Source organism: Acanthisitta chloris, unplaced genomic scaffold, assembly GCF_000695815.1.
Source record: "Acanthisitta chloris isolate BGI_N310 unplaced genomic scaffold, ASM69581v1 scaffold5564, whole genome shotgun sequence".
NCBI lineage: Eukaryota > Metazoa > Chordata > Aves > Passeriformes > Acanthisittidae > Acanthisitta > Acanthisitta chloris.
The window spans coordinates 20,517-41,712 of NW_008669744.1; the positions used below are offsets into that span (position 1 = coordinate 20,517).

The 21,196-nt window shown below is 40.5% G+C and overlaps 1 protein-coding gene across 1 annotated transcript in view; it reads left to right on the forward strand.

The window, feature by feature from the left end:
• The first annotated feature begins 5,603 nt into the window (after positions 1 to 5,603).
• Positions 5,604 to 21,196, forward strand: part of TRIM2 (tripartite motif containing 2) — a 42,132-nt gene continuing 26,539 nt past the window's right edge. The window contains exons 1-5 of the mRNA XM_009073422.1: positions 5,604 to 5,925; positions 10,765 to 10,946; positions 13,077 to 13,314; positions 20,084 to 20,235; positions 21,069 to 21,192. Of these exons, the coding sequence (XP_009071670.1) occupies positions 10,813 to 10,946; positions 13,077 to 13,314; positions 20,084 to 20,235; positions 21,069 to 21,192 (648 nt within the window). The 5' untranslated portion in view covers positions 5,604 to 5,925; positions 10,765 to 10,812. The remainder of the gene's footprint in view (positions 5,926 to 10,764; positions 10,947 to 13,076; positions 13,315 to 20,083; positions 20,236 to 21,068; positions 21,193 to 21,196) is intronic.

Here is a 21,196-nt window from a genome sequence, read left to right on the forward strand (position 1 = left end):
TTTTCAGTGGTGAGCAGAGTAAGCTTCAGCACCTGATGCATGCCATCTCCCCTAAAGGGACAGTTGCAGAACTGTAAAAGCAACGAGATGCAGTGTGGGGCAGATCCAGAGGAGTGCTTCAGGAGCCAGTGCAGGGGATGGGCTCTGAGCAGTTCAGCCTTCACCACACAGCTCAGTACCAAAAGCCCTGAGCATTTGCTGCTTGCTTTTACTTTTCTTCCCATTGCTCAGCTACTCTGAAGGAAATGCCTAGAGCAGTTTTCAACATACATTATATCTAACTGTGTAGAAAAGGCCTCTTTTCTCCTGTTTTTTTTTTTTTTTGTACTGCCTGTTTTTTTGCACCTGGAGGGGTTAACAGTAATTAGTGTGGAGTCTCCATGGAGCACTTTGATTTCAAGTAGCATTTCACAGCAGATGTTTATGGAAGCAGCAATGATTTGATGTGCAGTTTTAATTATTTGTCAGTTCAGACTGGTTTTATTTGAGCCTGTGTACCTATAAAGGCTGAACAGAGATCTGTCAGTGTTAACAAAATAGGTAGCTTCTAAAGAGTCAAAAATGTGCAGTTGTAAGGATGATGTTAACAGCACTGGGTATTTAATCAGGGTAGAGTTTTTTCAGTATAGATGCTCTGACTCACTGCTTTGGACAGCAAGTGTACAATTTTAAATTCTTTTACTTATGACTGCACAACATATAGCACCTGAAGTAATTACTTTGACCTACCTCACTGCAGAACTTTTTTAGGAATTCACCTGAGAATATGACATTTTATTAAACATGGAAAGGGCCCTAAATGACAGCTCTGAGTCTGTCATTTAACCTGATATGTGACAGTTTAATCCTATAATTTCACTTGGCATATCCTTGTCTCTTCATTTCCTACCCCTTCTCTCTGAAATCTCATTTGTGAGAATTTTGGGTATTTGGTTGGGGATTCATGGACTTCTGCTGCAATGCAAGCATTGTCCTTGCATGTGCAGTAAATTTGGTATGCTCCCAGTGTGTTGGAACTTACTGTGCAAGCCCCTGATCCAAAATGAGATCCTGAAAACCTCAGACAAATAGCCTGAAAGTAGGTATCATATCTCAGCTGAGTGATGACAGTGTGATCACACACACTCGAACCTGCCAGTCTTGTCCCTTGGTGTGGGCAGGGCAGCCACCAGCAGCTCTCCTCTCCATCCAAGGACAGGACAGCTGGAAGATGGAGTCTGTGGGGATGGAAGCAGGACCAACTGACCTCCAAAGGGTGGTGGAGAAGAGGTACTGCAGGGGCAGACAGAAGTTGGGGGAATGGAGAGAGCGAAGAAAAGGGGTTATTAGAAGCCAACTATAACCTTCCCTTCTCTACAAACTGGAGTATAAAGCATTACTACATTAATGTCTTAAGAGGTCCATCCTTGTATTTCAGGTGTTCACCCTGTTAAAAGCTTTGATTACAGACTGAGGAAAGGAAGGAGGAAAAAGGAACAAATCATTAAACATGTAAAACTATTAAGCAAGGCTTTCATTTATAACACTGACTTCTATTCCTGTTATTCCTGTGCCTTTAGCAGTTGAAAGCTTTTAAAAGAAACCTAATTAATGACATCTGCATCTGAGAGTGGTGCTGAAGGTGAGCCCACTGCTGTGCAGAAGGAATGGTGGAATACGGAGCTTATTTCTGGTGACCACAGTGCCACGTCAGTGTCAGTTTCTACCTGAAAGGAGAAAGAGAAAATAACACAGCAGTTTGTGTTTGGTGCTGCCTGACTTGCAACTTCAGTGCTAGAGAGAGGCAGGGAATGCAGTCATGTCAGCCAAGCTTAGGCTGTCTGAGGAGGGAGGCCAGACTGTCCCAGCCAAGCTGCAGCTGTGCTAGAAAAGCCATAACCATGGGAAGCTAAACTAGGTGTAATCAGAAGTAGAAGGAAATAGAAGAAAGTGACAAAGGCATAGGAGGATGGGTGCTGAGGGGGCTGGGAAGGTTTCCAGTATCCCAGCATTACATCCCAGGCAAACCTTTCAAGTTCTTTGCCACCCAGCCTATGACAAAGCCATGTGTTGTGTCACAAGCTTTGGGAAAAAGCATCTGCTCCACTGGATCACAAGATGGGGGAGTGATCACAGCTCAAGGCTGTGGCTGGTGGTGAGGAACCTTGACCTAGCAGATATGCCCTCTAGCTACAAACCCACACTGGGACGAAGCTGTGGCTGTTCTCAGCCAATGTGAGCTACAACCTGGACTATTGGAGAATCCCTGGAAGTGTTTAAGAGGCATCTGGATCTGGTGCTAAAGGATACGGTTTAGGGGTTACAGCAGAGCGGCAGGTTAATGGTTGGACTCGATTGTCTTAGAGGTCTCCTCCAAACTTGATGATTCTATGATTCTAAGGCCCCCTGTTTCCTGGTGTGGGCATGGTCCCACAATGACAGAGCTTGGCTGTTTCACCCCACTTGCTTTCCTGGTGCCAGGGTCAAATTAGGGATGTGAGGCTCAGTGATGGCTGTAACAGCCAATCCTCTCCTATATTTGTGTTCCTAAACTAGCCCTCATTTCCAGCATGTTGACTTGGGTAATGGATTTCTAGTCTCTCCCACCTCTTACTTTTCAGTCAGTCTTAATTGCCAGGACTGTATTAGCTGGTCATTTAGTTTGATCTAACCCCATAATTATTTTTTTTTGCTGACCTTAAAATCTCTTGTACAGCAGGCTGAGTTAGATTGCTCTCCCTTCAGTCAATTTATAATACAGGCTTCAGTGCAGACCATTAATCTTAACTGGTAATGTTTGGATGACTTATTTAATATTAGGGAATGACATACCAATATCTACCTATGATCTGTAAAGTAGCTGTGAGGGGTTTTGGTAGATTACTATTTATGGACTCCCTAAGAATATGAATTCAGGTTGTGTTTGGAAAAGGGAAAAGAATAAATTATTCAAAACCCAGGACATTTACAGGAGCTGGATCACTCTTCCACGGCACTATGAAGATGGCATGTACTAAGTGTTTCCTTCTCCAGAACTTACTTCACTAGTCAGCAGCGACCGATAAGTCAACAGCAACGATGAATGCAGCAAATTTCTGAGGGAAATTAGCCTGTTCTTTTCTTAATAAATATCCAAACACAACAAACAAAACTAAGCACATAATGACCACGCCCACTCCCATTTCCCAACACAAAAGACATACACATACAATAAACCTATTTGAAAGAGCCTGGTTGTAACTGCTAAGGGGTAAAGTGCAAGATTGTTCACTCAACTATGAATCCATTTCCTTGTCACTAGAGAGAAGAAACCCATGTAACAACAAAAATCTCAGGGGAAATGCTGTGACTTCTTTCTCATTTTCCTTGCCACAGTAGCACATTTTTGTTTTGTTGGAGAAGCAGGATTATTTGTGGATTATCAGCTCATTGTCAGCAGGCAACTTCTCAGAGTTAATTATAAGAGAACAGCACTTTGAACCAATCTCTCATTTGGAGGTGCAGATCCTGTGAGAGTAGCTGCAGCTGTGATTCCTTTGGCCATGAGGTACGTTATGGGATCGACTCTGATTCAAGGGGGTTTGTAGTCCTTACTACTGACCGTAAATTAAAATAGTAATTTGAGTAATACTTGTCATTCTGTTTAGTGTATGTGAATTTGATGCTTGAAATAAGCAAGGAAAAGCAAGCAGCGAAGCGCTGTCTACATGCTTCTGTCCGAGTCTTCCACCTCAGTTCTGGGGGTGAAAGCGCTGTCTACATGCTTCTGGCGAGTCTTCCACCTCAGTTCTGGGGGTGCCACTCCTGAATATTCTCTCCTGATTTCTGTTTTAGGTTTGTCTTTGTTCCAGGGTCAGAAACAAAAGGCTTTGGATCTTATTGTGGGAGTGAAACATGTTGCTTGCTCTTTGCAATGGCAATTCTCTAGGCAGTTTTAAAAAAGGAAAAAAAAACCAAACATGAAAAACCACCTCTCCAAAAACGTGCCTGAAATCTTTGGCCTTTTCTTAAACTGTGAATCCTTCTGTGCAGATGCCTGCTGCTCCTGACCTGCTGAATGTCAGGGCTGAAACGAAACATACCTTGTTCTCTCTCTTTGATCGAGTTCAGCACATGTTCAGGGAATGAGAGGTGCAGGATTTTGGCACAAAGACTCCAAATGCTAACACATGCATGCACGCTGCCTGATGTTTCATTTCAGGTTATAAACTGGATTACAACATGCTTTCACCCTGTGAGCATTGTCCAGGGAAACCAGGCTGGATCTGCCTGATGCATAAAACCAATCTGGCTAAATGATTGCCAAGTGTAAAGTGAAGGATGTACATAGAATCTGTATTTTTAACACTAATTTAGATTGCATTTCAATCATGATAAATGATTATTAATATTATTTACCTCATCAATTCAAGAATGGAATAATTATATTCTGTAAACTGTGCTTAAAGGGCTTAGGACAACATTTTGAACTTGTAAATAACTATATCTGTCCTAATTAAGTCAGGGTAGCGCAGAGAGTGTTTAAGCCCCACATGTTTTCCTCTTGATGCAAATGGAGCTTTGTGTCCTTTTATTTGTGGGAAGCTTTGTTAGCCTCAGTTAGCTGAAATACTTGCATATGATTTGTTTTTTATTCAAAAGAAAAGATACACTGTATTTAGAGATGCAAATACTACCTTGTCTGCAAAACCCACCAGCTGTTACACTGGAAGACAAAGCTAATTCTATGTGGCTTCACTTCAGTAGTGTCTGTGTATTCACAAGCATCTTTGCATAGCTGAAAAATAGCAGGCACCAAATTTCTTTTGATTCCTTTGGTAACAGCCTAGTAAAATCTGAGGTGATCTGTGATCGTAAAAAATTTTAAGCAAGTAAATAGGTTAAGTAAGAGAATATACCTTTACACTAATGTCTGTTAGTTGAGCAGTCTGATAGCTTTAATTCTTGCATTCCTTGACTATGAGTTTACTAACTGCTGCCGTTGAGACTGATTCAGGTCAGATACACAACTCTGTAGTAGAAGCTGCTGCTGCTTAGTGTGTCGATAGCACAGCTTTCTGAAGAGGCTCTTTGCTTCTGTTTTAAACATTTGGTGAGACAAAGAGCATTTGTGGAGGTCTCTTGCTGCTGCAAGTTGGAGCAGGGAAGAATTGCATTCCAAGAAATACTCTGAATCCTGGAAAAATCAGGATGGAATCATTAAGTGTTAAGCTTTATCTTCTTTACTAACGAAAGTGCTTTCGTTTCATCTGTGGTGACTGTGCTGGTAGTGAACATTACATAATATTTACTCTCCCCTTCGGAGTTAAATCCTTTTTTTCCGATTTGTGAGTAATATTTGCATATGTATTTCTTAGCTGCATTGGCATGCCAGATGCACAGTGGTAGCTGTCTCTGCCTGCTAATCCTGTAATAACATTCTGGTGACCAAATTCAATGGTCCTGCGCGGAGCCTCGGAACAGCTGATTGCTGAGTAGGGAGGGAAAAAAAATAACCCAGCGAATCTGGTTGCAGCTCTCTGCTGCATCCCCATCCCACAATCCCTTGCACCATTTGCTGCAGTCTTTCTACACAGGCTGAGTGAGAAAAAGATGTGCTAAATAAAGATTGATTGGTTTTAATCCTGAAGGGGTCTCCCACTTGTAAATGACCCGAGGGGAAAAAAAATTCATGACGACTTCACTGGGCCTCCTCTTATTCTTCCATTTTTCTTTCCACCTGTCCTCTTCATGGAATGGAGCATCATTCCTTAAAGCACAAAATCTGTTGTGCATCTAATAATGACTATGCTGTAATAGGGATTCTTAAACAGTTTTACGCGTGAGGCTTGAAATATTAACAGATGATGGTTTGTTCGTTTGGATTACTGCGGAACTGCAGCTCCGTCCCTGCAACGATTTTATCCTCAGCACTGCACTGATTAAGCTATTTTTCTACAAAGATGGGTAGGTCTGAAATGCTCGAGTTTGCTCAGTGTTATTCCTGGTGGCTGCTGCTGGGTTTCTCCTTCTGTTTTGGCCCCGGATTGTTCATTATGCTTCTGCATGCTGTAAGAATGAAGAGGGTTGCTGTGTTTTAAACAAGGCACTAAGCTGATTGCAAGAGTGGGAGAGAAAGGAATGCAAATTTAGCTTATCAAGCCTTTTACACAAGTGGACTGTGTGGCAGTTATGATTATTAGTTTGCTCACTGTGTTTTGTATTGGCTAATTTTGGGGCTCCTGCTAGAAATGGCTTGAATCCGCTCTTTATCCCTGCAGACTGTGGACAGGTGATATATCTGTTTAAAGGACTTTTAAGCCTCAGCTCCTCCAGTCCTTGAAGCAACATTATTGAGGTTCCCCCCCCTTTTCTTATGGCTCTCGAGGCCTAACTGTTCCTTTGGAAACGTTGCCATTGGAAACCTATTCATTCATAATACATGAATAGACCCTCTGCGTTGTGAATACCATTGATAAGAAGAGGATGAACAAGCTGCAAGCAATTTGTTCTCCTCAGGCTGTACTTTCAGCTAGTTGCAGCTCTGGCTGGGTGGATTTCAGTGATAGCAGTGTATTAGCAACACAGAATTCTGCTCTTTTAGGAAGAAATCCTAGGAACTGAATAGTTATGTTTCCCTGATGTCTTTTTCTTGGCTGGGCTGCAGAAACTAATAGAGAATTTTTGAATAGTTACGTTTCCCTGATGTCTTTTTCTTGTCTGGGCTGCAGAAACTAATAGAGAATTTTATAACTGTTCAGGAATTCCTGAGCTCATTTGAAGATACCTGTAGAAAGCGTGCACTTTCCTATTACATGTCTCTACCTGAAACAACTCTTCTGGAACTGTTATTTGCCGTACCTAACGTGTTTTATTCTTTTCCTCTTTTACTAATGCAATAGGAAGTTCCTTTCATATGGGTGGGGCTGCACCCTGCCTTTCGTTCCTGAAGCCATGCATGTGTAGCAAGGCAAGGCTTTCCACTAGCTTAGAGAGCCATTGTTGTCTCCTTTCTTTGCTGTATAGTATATTTTGAATGAAAATTGATAGTCGTATCTCCAAGCAGAAGGAAAACGAACAATGTTATTTTTGGGGTGGCTGAGGAGATAACAATCCTTGATCCTCAAAGGGGTGACAAAGGCTGTATGTTTCAGAATCCTTTGCTGCACTTGCTTTAGCAAACCTGAACTGCATTTTGAGTATGTGCCTCTTATAGATAAATGGGTGAGGGGGTTTGTAGTGTTTCGTGCAATGTTTCGTAAACCTTTGCCTTTGCACGTTTAAATTATGAAGTGTAGCTGTATGGAAAAGTGATTCTCAGACTTATTGTCAAAGCTCATGCTTCAGCTGCTCTTTATTAGGCTGTGAAATATAATGAACCTCCAGGAAGCACTCCAGCAGGGTCTGAGCTCAGTAGATGCTCCTACAAAAAAGAACATTTTATTTGTCAAACTAGTGTTACTTTGCAAAATCTCCCAGACTACAAAAAAGAACATTTTATTACTAGTGTTACTTTGCAAAATCTCCCAGTGCTAATACATCTGAAACTTCAGTTGCTGTCATAAGGAACTGTTGCAAGCACAGCAGTAAATCAGAAAAAATACTGTCTTTGGTGAAATTCAAAAGCATTATCTAAAATCTCCAGCTTTTCCTCAAACAGTCTTTGTACAGTTGCTTTAATTGAGTGAATGAGCAAAATCATCGTTCTCATAGCTAAATCATATTCATCAAAATTGCATCAAAGGTGGAGTTGGCTCAGGGAGGCTGCACAATCCTGCAAACCCTATACGCAAAAAAAAATTTTTAAAAAAGAACCACTTGTGTAAGAAGTTGTTCTACCAGGTAGATCTTGAAATGTACTGATGGAATTCTCTTTCGAGGTGCATGTTTTAAACCTGATTTATGTGAGCACAGGGGATAAATGACAATCATGGTCTCCTGTGTTTCAGACAAAATGTAGAATATTCAAAGTACTGATTTCTGAATTGTTAATGGTTGTGTTTCAGACAAAACGTAGAATATTGAAAGTACTGATTTCTGAATTGTTAATGGTTTCTTTCACTGACAAAGCTTAGAGTGTGAACATTTGAAAAAAATGTGGCTGGCAAGAACTTTGTGTATGAAATGCTAAGAATTACTTGATTTTGCAATGAGATTGGGGAAATGTAAAAAAACTAAGATGAAAATCAGATTCAATCAATATTAATTTTTTCAGGCAGCAGCAGTTTTTCTTGTGTAAGTACTATTTGCTGGTGTAGCTTTACTTGATAAGGGAAAGATGAAGCACAGAAAATACCTGGTTGCTAGAGAACTTTCTTCTGTTAAATGACAGGCAGCATTCACTGGAGACCTATTCTTCCATATCTTAAGTACAGGGTTTTTTCAGCAGTCTCTGCTCAGTCTATAACAAAAAAATGTATACTGTTTGTGTGTCCAATTTGGAAACTGTGCTTGTGCTAAGGTCTTCCTGCTTCTGATTATCTTCCTGTTTTGTGTGGGTCCCTGTCCCTAATGTTTGAGGAGGGAGAATGGGAGGCAAACACAGCTGTGTCAGTGGTGAAATGAATTTTCTTTTGAAATTCATCACTGATGTTCCACATGTTATGCTGCCAAATGTATGAATACGTTAATGTGTCTTTGATTGTCTGCTCTTTGTAATCTGTTTTGTAAAGGCTAGATGTTTTGGTTCCACTGCTTGTAAATCCATCTATAACTCAAGCTTTTAAAAAGTAACACAGGTTCCTAATTGATCTCTTAAGGTTTATTGTGTGCGATTTATGGCATTTAAATAGGAAAAATTAATTTGTGTTTATATAATATTCACATTTTTTTCTTACTATGGGAAATTATTTTTTTAAATATAGGAAAAAAGATAAAAAAGGCATGAAAATAATATCAATCCTGAAATCCTTCCTTTTTGGTTCATGAACACACATGATATTTTATGAGTATTACAGCAATTTTTACTGTTGCAGATTCCTCTCTCTTGGGAAAAAAGGAAACAAAAGGGCCTGCCATAAGTGTTTTCCATCAAATTAAATGTCAGTTAGTACTCTTGGGTATTTTAATTGAGAATAACTTCATGCTGCTGTATTTGCTAGCACAGAGACGATGCCCCAGGAACCTGTTATCAGGAAAGTCAGTACATCATGATCCATAATCACTGTCATTACCCTCGAAACAGCCACTTGCTCAGTGTAGTATGTAAGCTATCCCCATATGGCTAAATACACAGTTCACGAATAACAGCATGGGTTCAACTCTGCCAGAGTAGTGTGCTGTGCATTCAAGCACAGGAAAAAGATCTAAGGTCCATTCCAAACCCTAAAATTCTATGAAAAATACTATGAAAATGATAAAATGCTACACAGCTCATGCAAATCATTGCAGAATTGAGTGACCTTTGAATGATAGTGATCAGCACGGAGGCAGAGGGCTCGTTATTTCTGTCTTGGAAAGCCTGAACTGCCCTCAAGCCAGGTGTCAAATTGTCTGAAATGGATGACTAAAAACAGGTAGAAAATGTTTGGGTAAGAAGTTAGACCCTCAAGAGCATACCTGCAGTGAAGAAGCATGGCTGGGCATGCTGCTGACAGAGGAGAGGAGCCCATGTTCTGTTGTGGGTACAGGAGGGCTGGCAGAACTCAGTGCTGCGACAGAGTTGCTGCAGTCAGCTCCCTGGAGAGTGAGCCTGTGCCTCCCAGCACTCCAGCCAGCCAGAAACGCTGATGGAGAGGAGTTCTTGCTGGGCTACCCTGCCAGGGCCACCCTGCCAGGGACTCTGCTTGCCAGGTTTTCCTGAACTATTTTAGCCAGCAGTTTGCTTTTCTCTAAGGTTGCTTCCTTCCTTTTCCTCCTGTCTTCTCTTTCCACATATTAATCCTGTTGTCTATAATCTGTACCTCCAGCTGAAAATAAACTAAAGTTTTTCTCTCCCTGTGCCTTGCTGCAAGACAGGAGGTATTGCAAGCCTGCTGTCATCCCTTTAACCTGTGATATTTCTGTCAGTCAGTAGACTGTTTTATTACTCTTTTATTTCATGCTTTATATGTCAGGTTATGAAGATTCTTCAGTCCTAGAAACATGATTCTTACTACTTCTTCTGCTAGAATGCCATTTTTCTTGCATTTATTATTTGGATATGCTTCATGTACCCTTCACCCTATCTTTGACAATTCTCAGCAGCTACCAGTTGCCTCTTCTTTGCTCAGTTTCTTCTATCATGAGGTTTTTCACCTCACCCCATTTGAGCATTCTCTTCCCAGGGGCTGGCTGGTTCTGGAGCTTCCTTCTTGGGGGCTTCCTGGAGTCCAAATCTTCCATATTTTTGGCAAGACAAGAACTGATGAGGGAAAACAATTACTAGGTGGACCATTTTCAAATCTTGTCTGTGATGCAGCCATTTGACTGGCTGGTGCAGTTCCAGTTCAAGCATTTTGCACAAGTACTGTAGATAAAAGAAGGCCCATATTTGTTAGCACTGGCTGAACCTACTGGTGCAAGAATGTTTTTATTGTGGGATTTCTTTAAAACCCGACAGCCACATAACTCTTTCAGTCCAGAGGCAGTGTGCCTTTCCAGAATGCCTGCTCAGACAGGGGTGGTGTAGACTTGGCTGACTGTTTCACAGGCTCTCATCGGTGATAAACCATTTTAGAAGTTTAATTCTTCACTGTTTTGGTTTTATATGGAAGTATGAATTCCTGCATAAGGATGAAATATGAATGAATTAGCCATTGATTTTGTTATTTCATGGAGTTTATAAGCTGTTTTTCTTCTTTTCTTTGTTTCCCCACCCCGCTCCAGCAGTGTGCAGGGTAGAAGGGAACAGGACCCATATGTCAATGGTCTAGGATGGCCAGTGAAGGCTCCAACATCCCAAGTCCTGTGGTCCGTCAGATTGACAAGCAGTTTCTGATTTGCAGCATATGCCTGGACCGTTACAAGAACCCCAAAGTACTTCCCTGCCTGCATACTTTCTGTGAGAGGTAAGTCCTTTCCTCCTGCTCGTAACTCAGTCATGCAGCAAGCACAGAACAGTGCAGCCTTTAGTGCATGGGGACTTTCCTCTTTACTTGCAAAGGTCATGTTAAGGCATCACAAATTCTGGGAAGGCTGGAGAGGCAGGGTTGTAGAAAAACACATTTGTGGCAGGCAGGAAGAAGAGTTGGCAGTGGGATATTTGGAATATGTTTCCTTTATGCAAGAGTAAATAAAAAGTAAATCCAATTAAACTAATGAATACACTTACAACAATGTGAAAGGTAATGACAGCCAGAATTTGGACCTCAAATTAATGGCCTCAAATTTATAGTGATTAACCTATAATTAGAAACAATAAAAAACATTCTTTGTTGATTTACTAAGCCGAGAAATAATTATCCCATCCTTTAATGTCCAAGGATTAGACATGATATATACATTATTAATAACCTGTGATTAAATGTCTTCATTATTCTGCAGCTTGGTTGACTGAAGTGGAAAAACTCTCTGAAAAGAGATGTGATAAATAAGCAACCTGCCTTCTACTGTGTTCAGCTGAATGAACTGAGTATACATAGTGATACTTTAATGTTGTATTATCCATAAAATGGTGGAGAAAATACAGCATCTGCAGAAAAATTAGCTGAGGAATTAGTGGTTAGAGTTCTTTATCTGATGATGGGATGCAACTCTTTGGATTATATATTGAATGGCAGGATAAAAATTAATAAATGGTATGTGGTATGAACATTTATTTAATTCAGAATATTTCCACCTCTTAGTTAGAATTGTGGTTTGCATATCTAACTTTGCACAGGGTGCAAGAAAAATTGTGGACCTCTGAATGTGTCAGATGAACTGGTCTTTTGTAGAAGAATGGGAAATCCTGGTGTTACTGAAGGCAGCAGTGAAACTCTCACTGCAGTCAGTGAGGACAAGATTTTCACCACCATGCATTAAGTTTCATGACTTCAGTTCATGTGTAAAACCTAAGGTCAGCTTCTGGTTTTCACTGTAATCCTCTTATGCTGATCTGGTTATGGAGAGAGGCTGGAAGAACTCTTCCAGTGTACTGCTGATGTGCAAAGCCTAAGCATTCCTTTCACAGAGCCCTTACAGGGGGGTCAGGAGGAGGGCTGCCAAGGGCAGATGAACTGTGGTGCAACCAAAGCCCTTGGAAGTGGATAAGAGCTGTGGAGCTATGTGAGGTCACACTTTCTCAGTTGGCATCTCATGAGGAATTTGGTGTGGTGCTGCTCCCCCTAAGAACTGCATTCTGCACAACTTCCTGTACTTACAGGACTATACTGAATTGTCAGTCGCAGTCAGATGTTATATGCCCAACAGGTGTAAACTTCCTTTTCAAGGCCAAAAGTGGCGTTAACCTAGGCCAGACTGCTGCATGTTGTTGATCACAGAACTTTTGGGACACATTTATATTATGTGAAATTTATATTTTCTAAAAAACCACAGCTATCTTCCCTCCCCCTGGTCAAACAGAAACAGACAAAAATCTCCTCCAAAACTCCCCTTAACAGAAACTGTGATAACATAGGATGTACTTTCCTATGTGGTAAAGAAAGCTCTGTTGATTCTGGCTAGTTGCCAAATAACTTTCCTAATTGAAACACATGAAAATATCTCCACTGGCTTCATTGGGACCATGTTTTACCTCTGAAACACTAAACCCACAAATACAAGTTCATAAAAGAGATTCTATTGGAAAGACAAGGGTCAACCACCGGTTAGTCAGTTAAAGACACAGGCTCAAATACTTGATGCAACTTCATGTCTGTCAAGCTTTATCTGATAGTTTATGATTTTTACTATCCTGTGAGCAGGGTGCAGTAGATGTCTGGAAGCATGAATCAACTGCATGAATATCTCAGAGAAAGGCATATCACTCTTTTAATGATATCATCTTATTGAACCTTTTTTCATGTGGCAGAGGAAAAAAGGTTTAAAGGAAAAAAATATTCCTCATAACCACTTTTATTTCTGAAGCCTGTTAATATACCTTTCCTTTTATAATTAGGGGTAACACTATTTCAAACCAGTTCTTTAAATGAAGGAAGTTTTTCTTCCCTTTGATGATACTTTTGCTCTCTCTCCCCTTCCACCTCCCTTCCCCATAGGTGTTTACAGAATTACATTCCAGCCCACAGCTTAACCCTGTCTTGCCCCGTGTGCCGCCAGACCTCCATTCTGCCAGAGAAAGGGGTTTCTGCACTCCAGAACAACTTCTTCATCACCAACCTGATGGATGTCCTGCAACGAACGCCGGACAACAGCATCGAGGAGTCTTCCATTTTGGAGACTGTCACTGCTGTTGCTGCAGGCAAACCGCTCTCCTGCCCCAATCATGATGGAAATGTAAGTGAGATATGATCTCCTGTGATATGGTTGGGTTTCCCTAGCTCACTGGCTTGTAAAATCAACTCTTGCTGTGGGGACCTGTGTGTTTGTTTAGGAAATATGTGACAGGGACCTTATAAACTTAACTGACCTGCACACTGAGTCAGTACCAAAAGGTATGTGAACATATTAGCATGGAGCCAAATAAAAGTGAGTCCTATCTTAGGATGCTCTGGGTCAGCACAGGCTACAAACAGAGAGCTTCTGTTTATCTGCAGTGTTTTGTGCATCTCGTGTATCAGTCCTCAGAGGCTGCTTTGTTTTTTCCCTCCACCTACTTTTTTTACCTAGTATGTCCCCACATACATCTTCAAATCATATTAGTGCATTGTTGGCAAGTACCCCCAACTGAGTACATACTCACAGATTACTGCAAGAACAGCTCTAACTCTGCTTACTTCACAATTTTCAGTGTTAACCCGTGTGACTTCATGGTAGGCATATGAGCTCCTGACTCATAGCCAGGCTTATGCAAAAATGTAAGTAGACCATGTTGCAAAGCTCAGCAATGCTGTGTTGTAAACAGAATGCTGTGCTTCTATGCAAGCCAAGAAATGTGTGCTAGTAGTTTAAGACAACGTTCTGAGGACTATTTTATTTGATACTCAGTTTAGTTGTACCGGTTATATAGGAATAATTCAGCTGATAGGTAATGACTGCTGTTAGAGAGGAACAGTTCAGTCCCCTCTCCTTTGCTGACCTGTTGGAATTAGGTGGATTTATAGAACTGAATTGCTGTACACTCAGATTAATGAATAACTGCTGTAACTTTTTTTAATGTGTACTGTACCTATGTGTGTGTAGTGGTTACTGATTGATACATTCCTAGTTTTATTTGCATTTTGCTGTCTCTCATGAAAATCAATCACAGTTCTTTTCTGATTAGCCATTGTGATAGGAACCATTTGATTATGAAATGCAGAAAAAAGTCAAAGTGAAGGCATTACTTGTTTTGCATTTTAAATTATCAGCTGATTATTCTTTGGGTGCTCTTAGAAAAAAATGGTTTGTCTACAATGAAAAATATGCCACCTTATACCTCTCTGAGAATTCCTTACTAGGGAAAGGTGGATTTGTAAGTCCTCTAAACCAAACTTACTTGGCTTGCCTTGAAACATAGCATGTCTTTTAGGATGCCGAATAGTGTGTGATGGGAATTTCTTCTTGCTCCAGCAAGTATCTGACAGGGCTGGGGATAGGCTGAGGATAATTCAAATTTAAAGCTTTGTGGAGCTAGGAAATTAAAAGCTAAAGTGCACACATTAGTCCTTGTGATGGGAGGAGGTGAGGTAAGCTTTGGGGAGAGCTGCTTGAGGCTGGCCAGGTGGGTCTGGCTGAAGGACAGAGTGCATAGGGCAAGTTGCTGGGCACCTTAGGCCTCACTGAGGAAATGGGATTTTGCTGGGTTCATAGATACACAGCATGAGGGCACTGCATGGCATGTAAGTTAGATATTAGGAAAAGGTTCTTCACCCAGAGGGTGGTTGGGCACTGGAACAGCTCCCCAGGGTAGTGGTCACAGCACCAACCCTGACAGAGCTCAAGAAGAATTTGGACAATGCTCTCAGGCACATGCTGTGATTCTTGGGGATGTCCTGTGCAGGGCCAGGAGTTGGACTTCGATGATCCTTGTGGGTCCCTTCCAACTCAGGATATTCTACAGTTCTATGATTCTAAGAGCCTGGCTGCTAGCAGCTTTACTGGGGGCTTCAGGAAGTGAAAGACGAATGAGCTGGTGGCTGGAGGAGAATGCCTTCACAGAACCAGCAATCATTCTGCATTGAATCCTCCCTCCATTAATCATTACATATTGCTTGGGGCAGGGTCAGACCCGGACCCACTGTATTTTTAATATTTGCATTAAGTATATTTCTTTTAAACATTACCAGATTTTCTTTGTATTAGCTTGGAAATAAATTTCTGTTTAAACAAGTTTTTTCAATCTTCTCAGCCATGCTGGTTTTAAACATCTCTGATTAAGATCAGATAGAAACTGATACACAGATACTTTCTCATTGGCTTGCCTGTCTGCTTTAACAGCCTCCTCAGGCCATGTAGATTAGACACTTTTGCTTCCAGTTGGTCTCTTATTCCCACCACTCATATTTTCTGTGTGTGTGTATTCTATTCCCTCTGTGCACATCTTCTCAATCTCTTTGTTTGTGGCATCTTTGTTGTGTGTGTTCTTATGAAAAATGAAACTTAGCCTGTAGTATCTTAACACAAGAGATGATTCCCTGTGCTTGCACTACAAGCAAATACTTCCTCATATTGACCCAATGCAGAGCACAAATCTTTATTCTTGTCAAATCAGGGCAAAGAGGGTACATATGGAACTTCTGAACCTAACAGGAGATTCTTATCTTCTACCTACACTTTGAAATAAAATTGGCTTTATTCTCAGCTGCTAAACACCTGCAGCTCTTGTTGTGTAAAAGCATCCTGGATTGGAAACATTGATCTACAGTCATTCAGGGGCAGGTACAGCAGCCAGGACAGGGAAGGTTCTGAAATTCTAGCTCCATTACTTCATAGTATATATTAAGTGATGCAGCCTCCTTGCAGCCACCCACCCTGAAAAGTCCATGTTAGGGTTTTATTACTTCATAGTATGTATTAAGTGATGTAGCCTCCTTGCAGCCGCCCACCCTGAAAAGTCCATGTTAGGGTTTTATTTGAATTTGAAGTGGAAACCAAACCCATGCTTTTACAGGTGTGAAGTATGTTCTGAGTGTAACAAGGAACAATATTAAATTAAATGCTTGTCTATCTCTGACTAGCTTTTTCTCAGGTTTGAAGTGCAAACCAGACCCATGCTTTTACAGGTGCGAAGTATGTTCTGAGTGTAACAAGAAACAATATTAAATTAAATGCTGTCTATCTCTGACTAGCTTTTTCTCAGAAGATCACAGTATAGCTTGGCAACCTGACAGGCGTAAGATCTTGTCTAGAAAAACATTTCTTAAACTTGTGTAGGTGTTGCTTATTGCCTGTATTCTTCTTTTAGAAAAATGAAAAAGCACCTATCCTTGATACTCTGATGAAGTGACTTCATATCATATCTTTTAAACCTTGGTTTTTTTCCTCACCTCTATACTTCCCACCATGTCACTGATTTGTGTATCCCACTGAAGTATAATCTATCTTTTTCTGTACTCTGCAATATTCAGTGTGTCATTGAGGTCAAATAAAAAGTTCAGAATGTCAGAGTTAGCATCTTAACGAGCATTAGAACTAATAAACTGAGCTCACTGCTGGTGAAATTTTATTCCACCTCACATGGAACGTTTAATCCAGTTAGGAAGCAACTGTGTGACCTATACAATCATATCTGACTGAATCAGAAAGTCATACAGGCGGTTTGGGTGGTTCTCTTCTATGTAAGCGTGTTGTTGAAGTCATGACGGTATTAACAAAATTATCGAGCATTAGAACTAATAAACTGAGCTCACTGCTGGTGAAATTTTATTCCACCTCACATGGAACGTTTAATCCAGTTAGGAAGCAACTGTGTGACCTATACAATCATATCTGACTGAATCAGAAAGTCATACAGGCGGTTTGGGTGGTTCTCTTCTATGTAAGCGTGTTGTTGAAGTCATGACGGTATTAACAAAATTATAAATTTGCTTATGTCATTTAAGTCATGACGGTATTAACAAAATTATTCTAAAAATTTGCTGAAATTCTCATATCTACAGCATGGGTAAGACAAAAGCTATGACTAGGGAGAATAAAACCCCGCATTCTAAATTTTATCAGATATCTGAGAAGTGCCCTCAGATAATTCAAACTTACATTCTTCTAAAAGCCTAAACATACAAAGCTAAGGTACACACTAGCCCTGAGACAGAGGAATTAAGCATGTGTGTGAGATGAGGAAGAAGACTGGCAAAGAGCTGACTCATCCTTTTTCTCTAGGCTGCTCTTTTAATTCAAACAAATGGAAAGCAGAGGATGAGCAATATGATTATTCCAATGTGATTTTAGAGAAGAGGGGCTAATAATTGATGAGCCTTTTTCTCAAGACCTGAACTTTGAAAGGCTGAAATTAGTGTGCCTTAGCTTGGTGAAATCTAATTCAGAAGTACTTGCGTACTTGATTATGCAAATATAAAAGTTTCTGTAAATTCAGTTAAATTATAGTAGTGAGGATGTGTATGGGTCTCCAAGGGCATCACTGTGCCCCAATATGCTGGTCTGCTTAAAGGTGGGAGTTAGTGGATAGTATTTCAGAACCAGTGGATATTAATTCACATTTCATTACAGTGTGTGGGAATGTTCTCATTAAATTCAGTGAAAATACAGCTGAAGCCAGTGTTGGATGCCATGGTATATCTTACCCAAAAACTCTCTTCAGTTTGGAAAGGAGAAATTTGGGGAAATGTTTTTTCTGAGATATTTGTAAAGCAAACCTGTTATAATGCAAAGCTTTCGGGGAATGTCACAAAATGTGATGCCCATGTTGGGCATGGAGGGGAGAGATGAAAAGCCAGTAATACATGTCTGTCTGTAGTTAGAAATTAATCTTACCTGAATAAGAAATTCTAAGAAGGAATCTTAGGAAATTACCTTATCTAGGCACTTGAAGCCTGAATTGTATTGATATTTAGTTTTCTTTCTTCTTCAGCTATGGCACAATCCAAAAATTTTAGTGGGAAATGTAAGCTGCTTCACTCAAAACATTTTGAATTTGAGGTAAAGATGACTATTTCTATGCAGATATATGCATTAGGTCTTTATGGTCCAGTTGCTATTACCATTCTAGCTTATGTGTTTCTCTGGTGCTTGAATAAAGAGGAAGAAAATTGTTTAGGCTAAATTGTAATATGCAAATGAGGTGCTTTCTTTCTTATATATGTGGCTGCAAATGTAATTATTTTATTATGAGGTGTTCAATAGGAAACAGAAATATCAAATTATTCTAATTACTGTATACCAATATAAAAATATTGAATAAGTAAAGGGCTTGTTAAAATATCTTGAACCTAAGCATTAAATTATGATGAGGAAGAAACATGAACTCTGGACAGTCATTCAAAAGAAATGAAAATTTTTTGACCATATAAAAATATTCTTCATTTTGGTTGTTTCTGGTTGCAAGTTTTTGAAGCCTTTGAAAAGAATGTAAATCCTAAACTCTGTTTAACTCACTTCCCCTCTGCACTGTAAGAATGCATCACATCATAGTGCCTGCCAAAGTAACTGTCAGGCCTCAGAGGATCTACTACCATGAGACTGCTACACTCACAGTGACTGAAGTAGTGTTGATGAGGGTTGTCATTGTTTATAAGCTCTACTTTTTTTTTCTCCTTGCTGATATATTTGCTCTTACACAGGTTATTTGGAGCAACTTCTAAATTTTCTCTGAAGTGGCTGACTCAAATGGCCAACAAATGACTAAACCCTCACTGCAAGTGAATCCCGTATCTTGTGAATTGAGATAAGAGGGAAGAATGGGAATAAGCCAGAAAGGAGCTTATCAGAGGAAAATCCCTATTAATGCTAATAGCCACATGCAAACCACGGTTCTTGCTTCCCCCTCCTTAATTCTCAAGATGCCTTGGAGCAGCCAGCTACTTTGCACGGTGCTATTACAGGTCCCTCTGCTCTCCTGAAAACAGCTGGTTCTACACAACCACCTCATCATCAGCCAACATCTTCAGCACAACCATATTTGTGTGAGATGTCTGAGTGCCAGAAGCATCAGCCCAGTTATTCAAGATTCTGATGCTATGTTCTGAATGTATTTGTGCGAGATGTCTGAGTGCCAGAATCATCAGCCCAGTTGTTCAAGATTCTGATGCTATGTTCTGAATGCAAAAGAGCTGCCAGTGTCTTGCTTTGAAGCACACACTAGGAGCTTCGTTATATCCTTTTAATAAGCCTAAAATGCTTTGTGCCCGAGGATTTCCTAGCTGTATAAGAAAGTCTCATGCTGTATTTGCATATATGTGCATTATTTTGACTAACATGTGATTTTGGGCTCAGCACTTCTCTGCTTCTTTCCCTTCATGAATATATTCAGAATTTGGGCTACCTATTACATGCAAAGATCTATTTTTATCTCTAGACAGCATCTTACTGGGTAGGTACATAATAGGTTGAAACAATTTCCTCTTTCAAGTGTAGATCAGCACTCTTATAATCTCAGGTATGAGGTTTTGATGGTTTTAAGGGATTTGCAATGGGACATGCAGATTTTTGCCCACAGCATGTTGGTTCATTTAGGGTGCTTTTCTCTAAGAAATACACATGCTGTTTGGTGAGTTGCATCGTGTTCATGTTCCACTTGTGACCCTGTTATGAAAAGCTACCTACGTTTACACTGTCTTCGGCAGACTCTCTGGGAAGACTAAGGATTGAGTTAGAGAGGGTACTTGAATGCCCCATCTTTTGGAGTTGTTTCACAGAATGCTTGAGAGACACCAAAACTTACTCTTACACAGTATAAAGATAATGTTAGCACCATTATTGAAGTCCAGCATTGTTCCCATGCTGCTGTTCTGACACTTTCTGATAGAATAAAATGCATTTAAAGTAGCATTTTTGGTGTGAAATATGTAACAATAACAGCCATCTTTTAGGCAGTAAGTTATTGGTGTCTAAGAAAAGTGAAGCTTTACCTCAGAGCTTAGATAATAACATGAGTTCAAGACCCAGTAAGATGTGTTTTGAGTTATGTTACTGCAGCAATGTTTGAATATAAAGTTGTGCACTTTTCCAGGTCATGGAGTTTTACTGCCAGTCCTGTGAGACAGCTATGTGCAGGGAATGCACTGAGGGAGAACACGCAGAGCATCCCACAGTACCACTCAAGGATGTGGTGGAGCAACACAAGGCTTCCCTCCAAGTCCAGTTGGATGCTGTCAACAAAAGGTATGGAGACCCCACTGATTATTTTCCATTTTCAGTTCTGTCACTGACTTCCCATGTTACCTTGGGTATGGTTGGATGCTGAAAAGATGAAGACAAACACTATGGCAGCATAAAGGCTGAAATAAAAAGTGGGGTAGATCTAGTTATTGGCAAAAAGGCTAAAATAAAAAGTGGGGTAGATCTAGTTATAACTTCTTGAGTAGATACGTTTGCATAAAGGATGGAGGATCCAATGCCAAAAGTCTAATGGATTTAGAATCATAGAATCAACAAGGTTGGAAAAGACCTCCAAGATCATCAAGTCCAACCCTACCATGGTTACTAGACCATGGCACTAAGTCTTGTCTTGAAAATCTCTAGGGATGGTGAATCCAACACCTCCCTGGGCAGCCCATTCCAATGCATGATTACTGTCTCCATAAAAAATCTCTTCCTAATAGCTAACCTAAACCTCCCCTAGCAGAGCTTGAGTCTGTGCCCTCTTGCCTGGGAGAAGAGACCAACCCCCACCTGACTACAACCTCCTTTCAGGCAGTTGTGGAGAGTGATAAGGTTCCCCCTTGAGCCTCCTCTTCTCCAGGCTAAACAACCCCAGCTCCCTCAGCCTCTCCTCATAGCACTTGTGCTCGAGTCCCTTCACCAGAGGCTGTGGCTGAGCCTTATTTTATCAGAACAGACCCACTCTGTGGCTATAAAAGGAACAAAGTTCTGGGAAATGATGGAGTTTAAAAACAGCCTGCTGAGGAGAGGGTTTCATCAGAAGATACCAGGGCAAGGGCCAATGCTTAATGACTTTTGAAACAGCAGTCTTTGTAATTTAATTCCTCCCTCAGGCTTCCAGAGATCGACTCAGCACTTCATTTTATATCTGAAATCATACACCAGTTAACCAACCAAAAGGCCAGCATTGTAGATGACATTCATTCCACTTTTGATGAACTCCAGAAGACTTTAAATGTGC